The sequence below is a fragment of the Opisthorchis viverrini genome (genome assembly GCF_000715545.1).
Source record: "Opisthorchis viverrini unplaced genomic scaffold opera_v5_7, whole genome shotgun sequence".
NCBI lineage: Eukaryota > Metazoa > Platyhelminthes > Trematoda > Opisthorchiida > Opisthorchiidae > Opisthorchis > Opisthorchis viverrini.
The window spans coordinates 1,942,593-1,955,230 of record NW_008751663.1 but is presented as its reverse complement, the minus strand read 5'-3'; the positions used below and the strand labels follow the sequence as shown (position 1 = coordinate 1,955,230).

The following is a 12,638-nucleotide window of genomic DNA, read 5'->3' as shown; positions in this document are numbered from 1 at the left end:
AAGAGAAGGCATATGGCACTCTTGTGACTTTGGCCACCCTCAACAAGCAATTCGGTTGGTTCACCTGACCAAATGGGTCGTACATAAAAAAATACTGAAGGCGAATTTTTGTCTTTAATTGCTGGCAGTTACAAGCTATCATGCCACCAATGGATACATTTATATATATCAACCACACAATTTGTACCGTTTTGTAAATTTGGGCTAAATGAATTCGGAGGCGCCAGAGACGGTATTTTGCATCGGCAGTATACACAAATCTGTCATATTTCAGTTTTCTGTAGGCCGGATTTTAGCACAAACTGCGGCGCCATTCCGGCTGCCTTGAGAGTTATCCCTTGATCATCGGATGCATAAAGACCTGGACTAAACTGCGTGATGCATAAAGCTGACAAGTTTTTCCGACACAAACTCGTCAAATTGAACCCTAAGAGATTTTGGCTTCATACACAAAAACCAGAAACAAGTACAACATGCACTTCAAACCTTTTTCCCCCGTGATATATTTTGGGTAAAAATTACTCGGTACTTCACTATGAGTTCCCTCCACCCTCACAGTCAGGTCAAAGCATTCAGCAGATTTACACGGTCGTTCAAGAATCTGCTGGGCGTTTTTTCTGCGTGTACATTAACACGCGATCAGCCTTCCAACTAGTTTATTTTGCTGGATGATGCTTTTGCCTCAAGTAGAAATGTTGCCTGGCAGTATACCCCTGATTTTCTGCCAAACCTTTATTAAAGGACAATGTTTGATTGATTGTAAATTTTGGTACAGATTAACTTATTTATCAGCCCGTTGTGTTCACTGATACATCTGAAGATCAGTACTTAAAACTAGGTGGCAAAACTGAAACACTCAGTACAGGAGTAGTACGCAAGTCGGGAGAGGGCCGTGAAGTGTTGGCGACGCATAACGATAGCAGAGCAAGCATGTTAGGATGTTTCCAGACTTTATTTCTTCTAGGAACACTACCCTTAAAAACCAAAAATATCGGGCTTTTCTCGACTCTTCCCCAGGATCTCCTCTAGCTTTGAGACCCAAGTTCAGTTTTCGACGAAAATACGGTAAAGGCAACTTAATCAAGGGAGAAAATATTGACGTTTTCGAGGGATTTTGTTTTACCGATTGAATAACATAACACGAATATTCCCCACAGGATTGCTTTGGTTTTATGCGCCCACATTATGGAAACTTTGTTTGCGTCTCCTGAAAAGAGCACATTTTCGGGGAGAACGCATCTACAGACTGGAAGTGCAACAAGCACGTGACGAAAGAAGATGGGTTTTGTCAAAATACGAAGACCCTGATTCATCTCAAGTATATAGTGTACTGCAAACTGAACTATTATGATAGATTATGTCAATAAATTCTACTGTTTCGGCCCTCTTTGTGTAGTTTTTTTCGTCCAACCGCTGTTCTTATATTACGTATACATTTTATTTCCCCTACTCTAACAGGTTTGAAAACAAGCCAGTGAATGAAAATACACCTTTCCTAATCTATGGGAGATGCACCAGTTTGGTCGCTCGTAATGTGTTAAATCGTTCTACGTTTGAAGTCTCTTTGCGTCTGTTTCGGTCACTCTGTTGGCACATATTGAATAATTCAGCTGCTCGGATAATTAGATGCCGCTCGGGATATCAATGGTTCCGACGTCAAGTAATGTCTTGTTAGTTTTCCCATGTTTATGGGAAATTTTCCATCGATAGACTCTGCTACCCTTTCATTTCACTACGTTAATTGACGCCTTCTCTTACTCGGACAGATTAAACTTTTGTTAATGCAACTCCGAAGGACATCATTTTCTATTCGGTCTGCTTCCTATGACCTAATGTTGATATTGTCTTCCAAGCTGACAGACACATCTTTCGGGAGATAAAAACAGTTTCGGTTCCGTCAGTGACACTGAGACATCCACTTGATGGGCGCGTCAAGTCCGGATTTATCACTTGACACGAAAACCATCAAAGATATTAAATCAACTGTTTTTTCCAATGCTAGGTTACACTGCTCAAAATTAGTTCTGCGTAAAATATACTGAATGAACCAATGCTGATCCAACAGTGAACGGCTGCTGATTCGCAAGTTATCGTGAATTATATTTGTGTCAAAGGACAGGATGGAAGCTTTGATACATAAAAACAAGCAATGAGTGCTTGAATAGCTTGCCGTATCATCCGGGTGATCGGGCGATTTCTTGAATCACTATCGTGTTAGATGATGAGATTCCCTACCCGGAAAGAGAATCAACCAATTACTGGTTTCCCTGCTCTAATGGGCTACATTGCTTTCCCGCTAACAGAGAGTAGGAGGTCTCCCTCTGTTAATTTTTTGGTTTTGTTTGAACTCTTAATGATGTGGTATTAGGAACGAAGTACACGACCACCAACAGAGACATAAACGCTTCGTATGTCACAGCTCGTCTTATAATTTGATGTGAGTTTAGGGCTGTTTCAAAGTCAGTTTTGCACAGGAGAATGATTTCAATTCTCCCGCGTACGAAGCAAGTCATCCGGTGTCAGTTTCGAGCATCTTAGCCCGGCGAAGTGAAGACTTGTGTTGGTCCACCGCAAAACATTACCATAAAACTGTCTGGCTGTACTCAATATCTGTCGACCGGCCGAAAAGGGTAAGAGATGATTAGATGAACTGGATCATCAGGCAAACGATGGTCTCATTCTGTGAAGTCTTTGGTCTTAACATCTATTAGATCAATGTCTATCCAGTAGATAATTATGCAACTAGAATGTGTCAGGGAGATCCCATTTGTACTAAAGTTGAATTCGCATAAGTTCAACAGTTCTCCTCCATATGACCACCATTTTTTCACCCAAATAGTAACCTTCTGATCACAGTAGGTCTGAATACCCCTACAATGCACTTTTCTATTTTAGTTTTGCATGTTGTAAGTGTACCAACACTGGTATTTATGTCGATTGAAGTCTAGAGTCTAATTTCCGTAGACGACTAGATGGTAGTTCCGTGCACATTATCACCGTACGAGAAGATATAGATATTTCTCGAAATGTCTATGCACTGCTAATAAGGGATAGGTGTCCAGGTATCACAGTCTCAGATATTCATCACCGATACTCACAAGCTTGTTTGCCGCTTTATTTGAGCGCTTCCAAGCCCCATCGTCGTTGGCCAAAACAGGCCTACTCAGATTTGATGTCCTGTGTTCCAAAAGACACCTAGTTTTTCATTGGGGCAAAAGCCGGTGCAATAGGAAGTTCTACGGGCGTTGGAACTTTCGGAACTTGCGATCTAGCTCTGAAACCTTTTGATGCTCTGTTGACAACGAGCAGAATGCATCATCTACTTCTAGTGACTAGTGTTCCTTCTATTGGAATATAGTGCAATCATAGATGCAGTGCTAGGAAATACTGTGAAGCATGGAGCCAGCTGCTGTTCACCTATGTTTGTTTACAGGCTATCTAGAACGTACACTCGTGTGAGCACCAGCTGGGATAAACGCAACGAACACGGCTGCTGATTGCAACATCAGGGAACGTAAGCATGTCCTTACCACATCCCAACATTCCTTCACTCGGCGAGCTACACTTTATTGCTCATTACAGCATAGCATCGACTTTTTAAGAAGAAAACATCCCTTCCACTGTGTTTGAATTTTATACAGGATGCCGCCGAACGGACTTAATTTCCAGCTACTCCCTAAGCCAGTTGATGTTACTGAAATTCGCGTTGGTGTTTTGATCAACAGGCAATATGTACCTTTGTGGTGTTTCCTACTTACAAACCAAACTGTAAATAGCCAACTGAAGTGGGCGAGATGGCTCAGTGGTTAGAGCGCGGATTTACTGACAAGAAGGTTCGTGGTTCGAAACGGCCTCTGCCTCTCGACTTACCCTGCTAGACTTTGGAAACCTGGCAGTATCACATCTTTCATGCATCCTTTGGGTGGCATGGCAGCTGGGCACCGAAAGGGTCCTACAGCAGTACGACAACCCACAGACACAACTAAAGATAAGATAATACTTGCCTGTTGTGGATAAGCGCAACTAAATATACTATGCTCGTTTGTCAGACTGATAGTCGCTGTTCTCTGTGAACGATAGTAATTCTTAACCGGTGCATTGCAGTTATATGTATACCATAGCGATTATGAAAGTGGAATAGCTAGCCATCTTTTGTTCCAAATTTGCAAATAACACATGGTAACACTATTATGACAATTATTCTATTCAGCCAGAAGGATTATACAACGGTTCACGGATAATACAAATTCTTGTAGTATGACATAAAAAACAGGATGAATTTTACTTTCTCTCAAGTTCACTTGGTACACAAAGACAACAATTTGCGAAGGGCTCCAATTTACCGTTCCTGTGCCAATAAAATGTAGACATTTCCCGTCAGACTAATAAAACAATATTTGTGTGGGACCACATTCTTAGATGAATGATATCTTTCAAAAACATTGCAAGGTCAGAACCTCTAATGTTGCATCACAGCCCATGTTTTCATAAGACCATCGATTGGCGAAGATGTCATTGGGGCACCACATATGCATCGGCTATGGCATATAGAACGGCCATGTTCAAAGCTTTTAGTACAGTTCATGTTCTCTTAATCAAAGAGACTCCTACCCAGTCTGAAAAATCTCACATCATTCATGCTTTCCTAGGTTACGTAAATCATTAGAACTAGGGGACGATATTAAATGGACATAATGGAATTTGCACAAGTTGAAGTGCAAAGGGTGGTAGGAAAACATCCGTATCTACCATCCGTAGGAAGGCAATGACCATTATCGCCCATTCATTGCATCTTTGAAACAAACACGTTTGTTCACACGCGGTCAGCACTCAAAATTTTAATGCTTGGGCGTAAGAGTCAGTGGCGCTAGTTCGCCGATTCTGTAGGAATTGTGTGGTGCTTGATTTAGGAATAACGACAACATGTTAGTTTATTCGAGGGTGAAGGAGCTTGATATTACGTTCTTCTGTTCCTTCTCTTTTGTTACCTAATTTCGGACTTATTTGATTGGGTCCAAATATGATTCTGCAGTTTGCTGGGTTACACGATATGCCGGGATTCTGTCTTTAAATTATGATTCTATCCAAAAGATGTCTCGCCAGCCAGTGACCTCCTTTCGTCCGGTACCTCACACTTTCGGAACACTTGTGGAGGAACCAGATTTTTCAATTTGTAAAAGATAGATAACTCAAATAATCCCAGTGGTTATTTTCGGGTGCATTCTCTTGTTTAGAACTAAAAATTACTTTATCATTCATATGTTACAATTATAAGCTTGTTATTGCGGGAGGACTTTACCTAATCCTACGATGGATCAACAAATAAAAATCACAATTATTGGGTGAACATACTTCGTTATCCCTGTTGGTAGATAAACGAGCAGGGTGCCCGCGTCGGCAATCGCCAGTGCAGACATATACAAATAGGGCGTGGCCGTGAACTGTCGCTGACGAAACACGATAAAGTTCAATATGTTCAGAATTGTTCCCATAAAACATACTGTGGGCTGAACCAAAGTCGCACTCCATATTTCCACATTGTGCGTTGTTGTCGCGTTTAATTTGGGATTCTGGAGGAGAGCGACCAACGAACTATTTTTCATCATGTTTGTAGAGGTAATTGCCATCCACTAAACCGGGTATCTGTGTGAAATGCATAGATGTGTGCAAGAAAACAATGACTCCTGGAAACTCAAATGCACGCAACGTATGAATGACAAAGCTTAAAAACTTATGAATGATGAAGTTTGATTGGCTATCCTGAGAAGGAGAATGTCCAAAGTTCTATTGGCTGGTCCAGCAGAAGAGACACGGGTGAGGAATAATCAATAAACTATTAGTTGATCCTGTTTCATATCCAACAGAACCGATAATACATATACTGTACGGTTTGCACATGTTCTGTTGGCCGCAAGTATAGATGGACAAATTGTAGGGGGTCAAATTGCAGGACGCCACAAATCAAATTTTCCCCTCTTGACAGACTGTGCGCAAGTACATATTCACATGTTTAAACGAAACCAATGAACAGACTTCCAGTCTCTTGCAAGTCTCAAAAGAACTTGTTATGTGTAATTAGCCTTGTGCCAACCACGTGGTCTGGTCATTAATCAATACGAAATACCTTGGTCCGCGAATGGGTGGCTATTGAAAACGGCAAGTTAGTTGCTAATTAGCAACAGCATTTGCACTTTGATTCATAATTATTTTATTCCAGACAAAACATCGGTCTATTCGATAGCGGCGTGTCGTGTTTTTGTTTCAAACAATTCCACTGATGGGGAGAGAGTTTCGTGTTTGTACTTGATGAACTGCCATTTTACAGCGTAACTTGCAAGTTGCAAGATTCTTGAAAATAATGGAAAAGGCCAAAGCGCTTGTCCCCATCAAGCGAAGGATCCTGATAAGCCAATTTACTTCGAATCCTTGTTGCGCTTAGAAGTATGGTATATCCCCTTTAAAAGGTCAAGCATGGGATCTTGCCTGACAGGAAGAGCTGTTGAGCACGCTTGCAAAGCCGTCCTAAACAGCTCGAAGCTAGCCCCATAACCTCCTTTACGAACCTGAATGGGGATTTACGCAACGTCTCTTTAAGAACCCACCTGGACACTTCCAATGAAAAAATTGCCGTTTTATAGTTGAAAAGGAAAAACTAGACTTCGGAAACATCCCTTGCTGCACGCCGTAGCAAATCTACCAGCCACTACTCTCGATGCACCTACTGTGCACATTAAGGTCGTGCCAAGTAAGTACACGTTTCCTTTTTATCTATTATTGGAGCACGAGAGAATTGCAGGAGACAATCAACAACAGCATTCCGATACGTCACCTCTTATTGAATTATGCATCTCTTTGTGATGTGACAACTTCCAAGCATGATATCTTCAAGGAAGGACATATTCGCTCATAAAAATGACGTGATCACAAGGAACAGTTTTACATCGCAAACACCCCAGAAAATACAAACAATCCAAAACTGAATGGGCAGCATCCTCCTGCATCCTAGATGGTTTGTTAGTTCCTAGGTTTAAATCTGTTTGCTCCTATGATCAGATACGTTGCTTGACCGTCACATCAACCGGTTGGTGCTAAAAACTCCAATGGTTGACGATCCGGTCACGTGAGTGGATTCTGCATGACAGAAAGTTTGGCTGGTCTGTAAGCAAGCACAGGATGCGCTTCAAGCATTATTTGCTGGAACGTCTCACACCTGCAACGTTTATCTGAGTTAACTGAGTTAAACTAAAATAAGCAGAAACATGGACGAATAAAAGGGTAAAGTTAGGTTACTCTCCATTATTTCCAAGCAAATCAAGTTCCATTGGTTTGGCGTATCTTCCCAGAGACGAGAAAATAACAGGGAATGATCCGGCTTATCTGCTAATTTTGTCCAAGACCTTATCCAGAAACCAGGAAGTCATCACTCTGCTCAACCGTAACCATTTTTGCAGGTTGAGCCGGGTGACGGAAACCATACACGGTAGACAACGGATGATGTCTGGTGGAAGGCGCTTTTGTATGTGTTCATTGAATGACAACAATCAGCTGCATGTTAATTGGTTCTGAAATGTTTATCGATTACAGGAATGACTGTATCCATCTCATGATCGGAAGCACCCAATAACTGCCAATGGAGTATAGAGTTTACGGGGTGATCACATACCTAGGGTAAAAAACATTCAAGCGCATCGTGAGAGTTCACTAAATGAACTCCAACTGATACTGGCTGTTGAGCTGGTGGCAGTTTATCTTTTTCGCAAACCATCTACCAGGCTCGATGAGTGGGTCAAGTAATACCTGACCAACATCCAAGATGTGAGGTACCATTGCTTACACCCATGCCGAAAAAACGTCTGCGTTGGACACTGCGAGATCATTCAAATAAAGGTCAATTGTTATCTGTGAAAAGATCAGCGCAGTCCCCTGATTTGGAAGTTGAAGACCGAGAAAATATTCAATATGTTGCTCGTTGACCAGAAAACAATCAGTAAATCTTTTGAGCGGACGCTATAAAGTTGGCGATAATAATTTTCAGTTTTCTCACGAGTGCTGAAACGTTTTAAGGAAACGAATAATAAAGTATTTTGGACCAATTCAAACGTACTCCACTTAGATTGTGGACCATTGTCAAGGGCTGCGCTTCAAAGCCGGATATTCTTGATAAATCTTGCTCCTGGTTTCTTTCCGTGACGCCTCGGAACAGACACCAACCGTAACCGTCACTTAGACTAATGTGCATTGTTGCGATAATTTGCTCCAATGTGCGATCCACCACCTGCACTCTATCTGTTTATGCTGTTTTGCTTTCCTAACTTGTCAGACAGCTCAGCAGCTCAGTATCGATCGCGACATCAAAAAACCGGGGAAGATGGGCAGTCACTCAGTTAGTCATTAAGAAGTATTTTACATAGTGGGCCCAACGTAAATAGTGGCCTCACCTGGGTTCTGAACCGATTCAAAGAGCATAGCGTAGTTATCTCCGCAGATATCGCAACGATGCGAGTCGGGGGGACGTAAGGTCATCGAAATTCGCCCAGCCTTCTTACAGTGACAAAACACAAACTCGATGAGAAACCAGAAATAAAAGTACTTCATCTACGATCTTTCGGGGCCAGGTCTTCAAAGCTGTATACCACAGATCCACTCAAGAAGACAACCAACGACTATTTATCAAATAAATGTTTTAGGACCGCATGTGAACATTTCTCTCTCATAATATCCTGTTGTCATGCAGTTGACCATGTTAAAAATGAGTGAACCTCTGTCCCAATTGGTTTTTCACACTTTCTGCATGACGCCCACTTTCTCCGGTCGTACGCTTTATCTTCCTCTACCTGCTGTCCCTATTTTTTCACCATTAACTTTGTTATCTCACAATTCCTTCCAGAGATAAACAAAAAACACTAGAGGACATGTCAGAATCCATGCGCCGAAAGTGCCATTTTTGGACTCCTATCAGTCGTTTTATGGTGTTCTTATTTTGGGCGGTATTTGGCACTTGAACTTCTTCCACAGCTGATGCCGCTAGTTGCTTAGGTCACGGCGAAAGGCATTCCTCTTTACAATTATCGTCTTGTGTTCGTATGCGCAGTCACTGAGGCATGTGCGGAATTGAGAGTTGGTTTCTCATTAGTAAATCTGGGATAGTGAAGAGAGACTGCAATGAGAGGGGGCAAAATGTTCGGAGGTCCAATGAACGGAGGTGGCTCAAAATAGGCCACGAGTAGGATGATATATAACGGGTGATAGCTATGAGGTAGTCTGAAACGTCGTAAAGAACTGCTACACAGGGAGACACGTTACTCTATCTTGCACTTTTAGTTGACTTCCCATGATTCATCCTTCGACTTGATCCAACTGCTGTTACAGGATCGCTGTACAGAAGATGAAATAACGATCACTTTGCAGTTGTCTGATAGCGTCGACTGCTTGGCAGGCTTCCGATAGTGTTTCGGAGTCCTTGGTCGCCATATGAATTCGCCAAATCCGAGCGAAATATTAGTTTATTTTCCCCTTTTGCACCAATCCAGACCCCCGGCTATGGCATATTCAGGTACATGAATGTGGTAAAATAAAACACGGAATTTGCGCGTTTTTGGATTGGCGCACTCCTGGGGGAAACGCCATCCACAGACTATAGCCTGTTTCTGCTATTCTTACAATCAAAACACTGAAATACATCATCGAGAGACTTTTTTGAACAAATATACTGATATGGATAGAATCATTACTTGCGTAAAATTAGTATGACTTCAAATCTATATTCATGAATACACCGAACATGTGTTCTCTAAGCCTAACTCAGGTCACATTACTTTCTGGATGCTAGAAATTCCGGTGCGTCTCAAATTGACAGTCATCTAAATGGCACGGAAATACCTTGACAAAGAGTACCTTTAACACCACTTTCAGTGCGATTATCTCAGGTCAGATCGACGTTGTCGATGACCTTTGATGATGAGCGTTCCAGAGAGTATTGTTGTTTAGTGGATCGTCTGAGGGCAGTCGATATATCATTGACTCATATTGAAGCCATAACAGGAAAAAACGGATTCATGTTGAAAAATTACAGTTACCTAAACGTAACTGTGAAAAACCAAGATACGTATTGTTTTGATTAGTCAGTTGCTCGACTCTACCAGCTGGTTTGAATGCCCTATGGTTCACAACAAAGGTGACGACGTTTATGAGTGAAAAATAGGGAACGTTGTTGGCAGAATTCACGGCACTGTGTATGTAGACTTGATCAAACTGAATCCCAACTGTCTAATTTGTTATATGCTCCCACCCCAGTGAATCGGATAACGCCTCCACTGTATTCGAATGTGTATGCGTGTGTGACCGACAATTTCGGCGGCGTGGAATTTAATGTTATGTCCCCATCCGAATGAAAACGAATAGAACTATTACCACACACTTGACTACACCCCATGGTATTATGGATTATGTAGTCTTTCGCATCCTCTTTTCCACAAGGTTGTGAATGAAATGTATGTCAAGTTATCTTCAACCACGATCGTTCTATTTGTAGGAGAAAAAGCGGCAGTTTTAATGAAGAAACGAAATCAGATAAGGCCGAGTAGTCTTTCACGAGGGGCTGGAGCGAAATATAGGGGATGGCACTCTTGCAATGCCTCACATTGATTCCAAGTACCTAATGGCGTCATGTCTGATGACTTCTTTCATCTCCGTTAGCAGACCGGCAAATGTGAAGTTGAAGGAAATATGTGGGAGAGAGAGAGCAGAAAACTTTGTGGAATAATTTCTGATTCTCATATTCATCACAGGTAGACGCGTACAATAAAATAGGAGGGCGTGGGGCATTCGTTTTTGCGTCGTTCCTCAGTCAAGGAATCGCAAAAGTTGTTAACATACCGTACTGATGATAGCGATGTAAGCTATTCGCACGTCGTCAAGATACTCACTTTGAATAGCTCTGATCGAAGGACACAAAACGTGGCATCTTCAGGGTCATTGATGATTTATACATCAGCTAACACAAACATTTTTGCCTTTGTATGACGATTTCGCCGAAAGCCTGCCTTAGCTCCGCAAGTAACGTTGTTGTTGTGGTCAGTGAGACATACCCTGGTAAAAAAACATTCTGTAGTAACATTGGCTCTGTTTCCGGCCTATCCTTATTTCCCTGTTAGTCCCTTCTTGATGCTCGGTCCCATTATTAGAAATTGACTTACCTTTCATATACCGTAATTTATTCGCGTGTCTAAATTGTGGGTGCCCACTCTCATTTGAAGCTAACCTAAACCAGGCCCTCCCTAACCCGTTGAATGAATTTACACACGTTTGAAGCTGACGAACAATCACCGCGCTATGGCACATTCTTGTTTTAAGTCGATGAAAGTTTGCCTGCATTTGACAGCCCATGATCTCTCTGCTCGAGGGACACTTTTGGATAGCTAAGCTGCTTTCACTGGGTTTCGATAGTTGAAGTTTGGTGTACTGTGTTACATTCTGCTATTATCTTCGAATACTGTAGAATGCATTTTCGAATCACACTTGGTTGTTCGAAACAGTACTGTTCAATCATGAGGATTCTACGCTCTAAACATCCGGATTTCGCGAGTTCAGTTTGCTGCACGAATATGTGCTAAGGGAATCCACAAGTCACTTAAATGAGAGATTACATAGAAGTGGTCTGCAGTAACCAACCGAGTTGATGACGAAATATGAGTAACATTATTTCCCCACTGTGCTCACTGTGTAGATACGAGTAAATGAGGTGATGTCGGGCAGCGGTCACAAGGGTTTAGGTGACAGTATATCTCCTATCCCTGAGACAAATTATCATAGTGACCACACACGTTTTCCGTTCACCGAAATATATCCCACCCGATCTTTTACTGTAGAGAGGGTGGTACACCATTCCGCATGAGTTCAGTTGAAGAAAAGCATCATAAACGAGAGATTTAGCTTAGTTTTCTGTAAATTTCTCATGGGGGTCAAATTAGCATGTTGAAGAGTAAATCTGTCGAATTTCCAGGTGGCTTATTGTACATATATCGGGGAAACTCACAACACGTTAACTTTGTGTGAACAGTACTCACAGCACTCCGCAGGTTCCCAACAAAGGATTTTAATAGGGGATTATTGACCCCTACAACCGGACAGGTTGATTACGCAAGCCATTCTTCTGTAAGAAACTTGGGTTCATAATCAGGGACCTATGTGGAGAATGACTACTCGTCTCAAGCAAAATTAACCAAAGGAGCCGAGGGAAATTTTTGGCCTCCAATTTGAATTCTGGCTATTCTGGCTGATGGTCATCCTCACATTGTTAACATTAGTTCCTCTGGTGGCTGTTGAAATCCTCAGAAGTGCTCACCAAATTCTTCTCTTGAAGTTAAGATATTTCCTTCCCGAAACCACCTTGAAGTTTGTTTAACTACTCTTTCCGCTGTTTAGGGAATTGCTTTCGTCATTGTCGCTATGGGCTTTTTGAACTTTGTTTAAGCAACGGGTTTTAATGCTTGCTTCCGTTCCACTGGACTGCTCAGATGTATCTAGATTTATCACTGTCTGGCGAAACATTTGACACGCACTAGCAGTACCTTGGGTTGTGTCAAACTGGGCTGTGTACGGAATAAATTGTGCGTGGGTCGATTCAAGGATAGAATCGT

The 12,638-nt window shown here is 41.9% G+C and overlaps 1 protein-coding gene across 1 annotated transcript in view; it reads right to left on the bottom strand.

The window, feature by feature from the left end:
- Nucleotides 1–12,638, bottom strand: part of T265_00716 (hypothetical protein) — a gene marked incomplete at both ends in the record, with an annotated part of 218,612 nt that overhangs the window by 133,031 nt on the left and 72,943 nt on the right. The window contains one exon of the mRNA XM_009164565.1: nt 5,353–5,570. Coding sequence (XP_009162829.1) covers nt 5,353–5,570 — 218 coding nt within the window. The remainder of the gene's footprint in view (nt 1–5,352; nt 5,571–12,638) is intronic.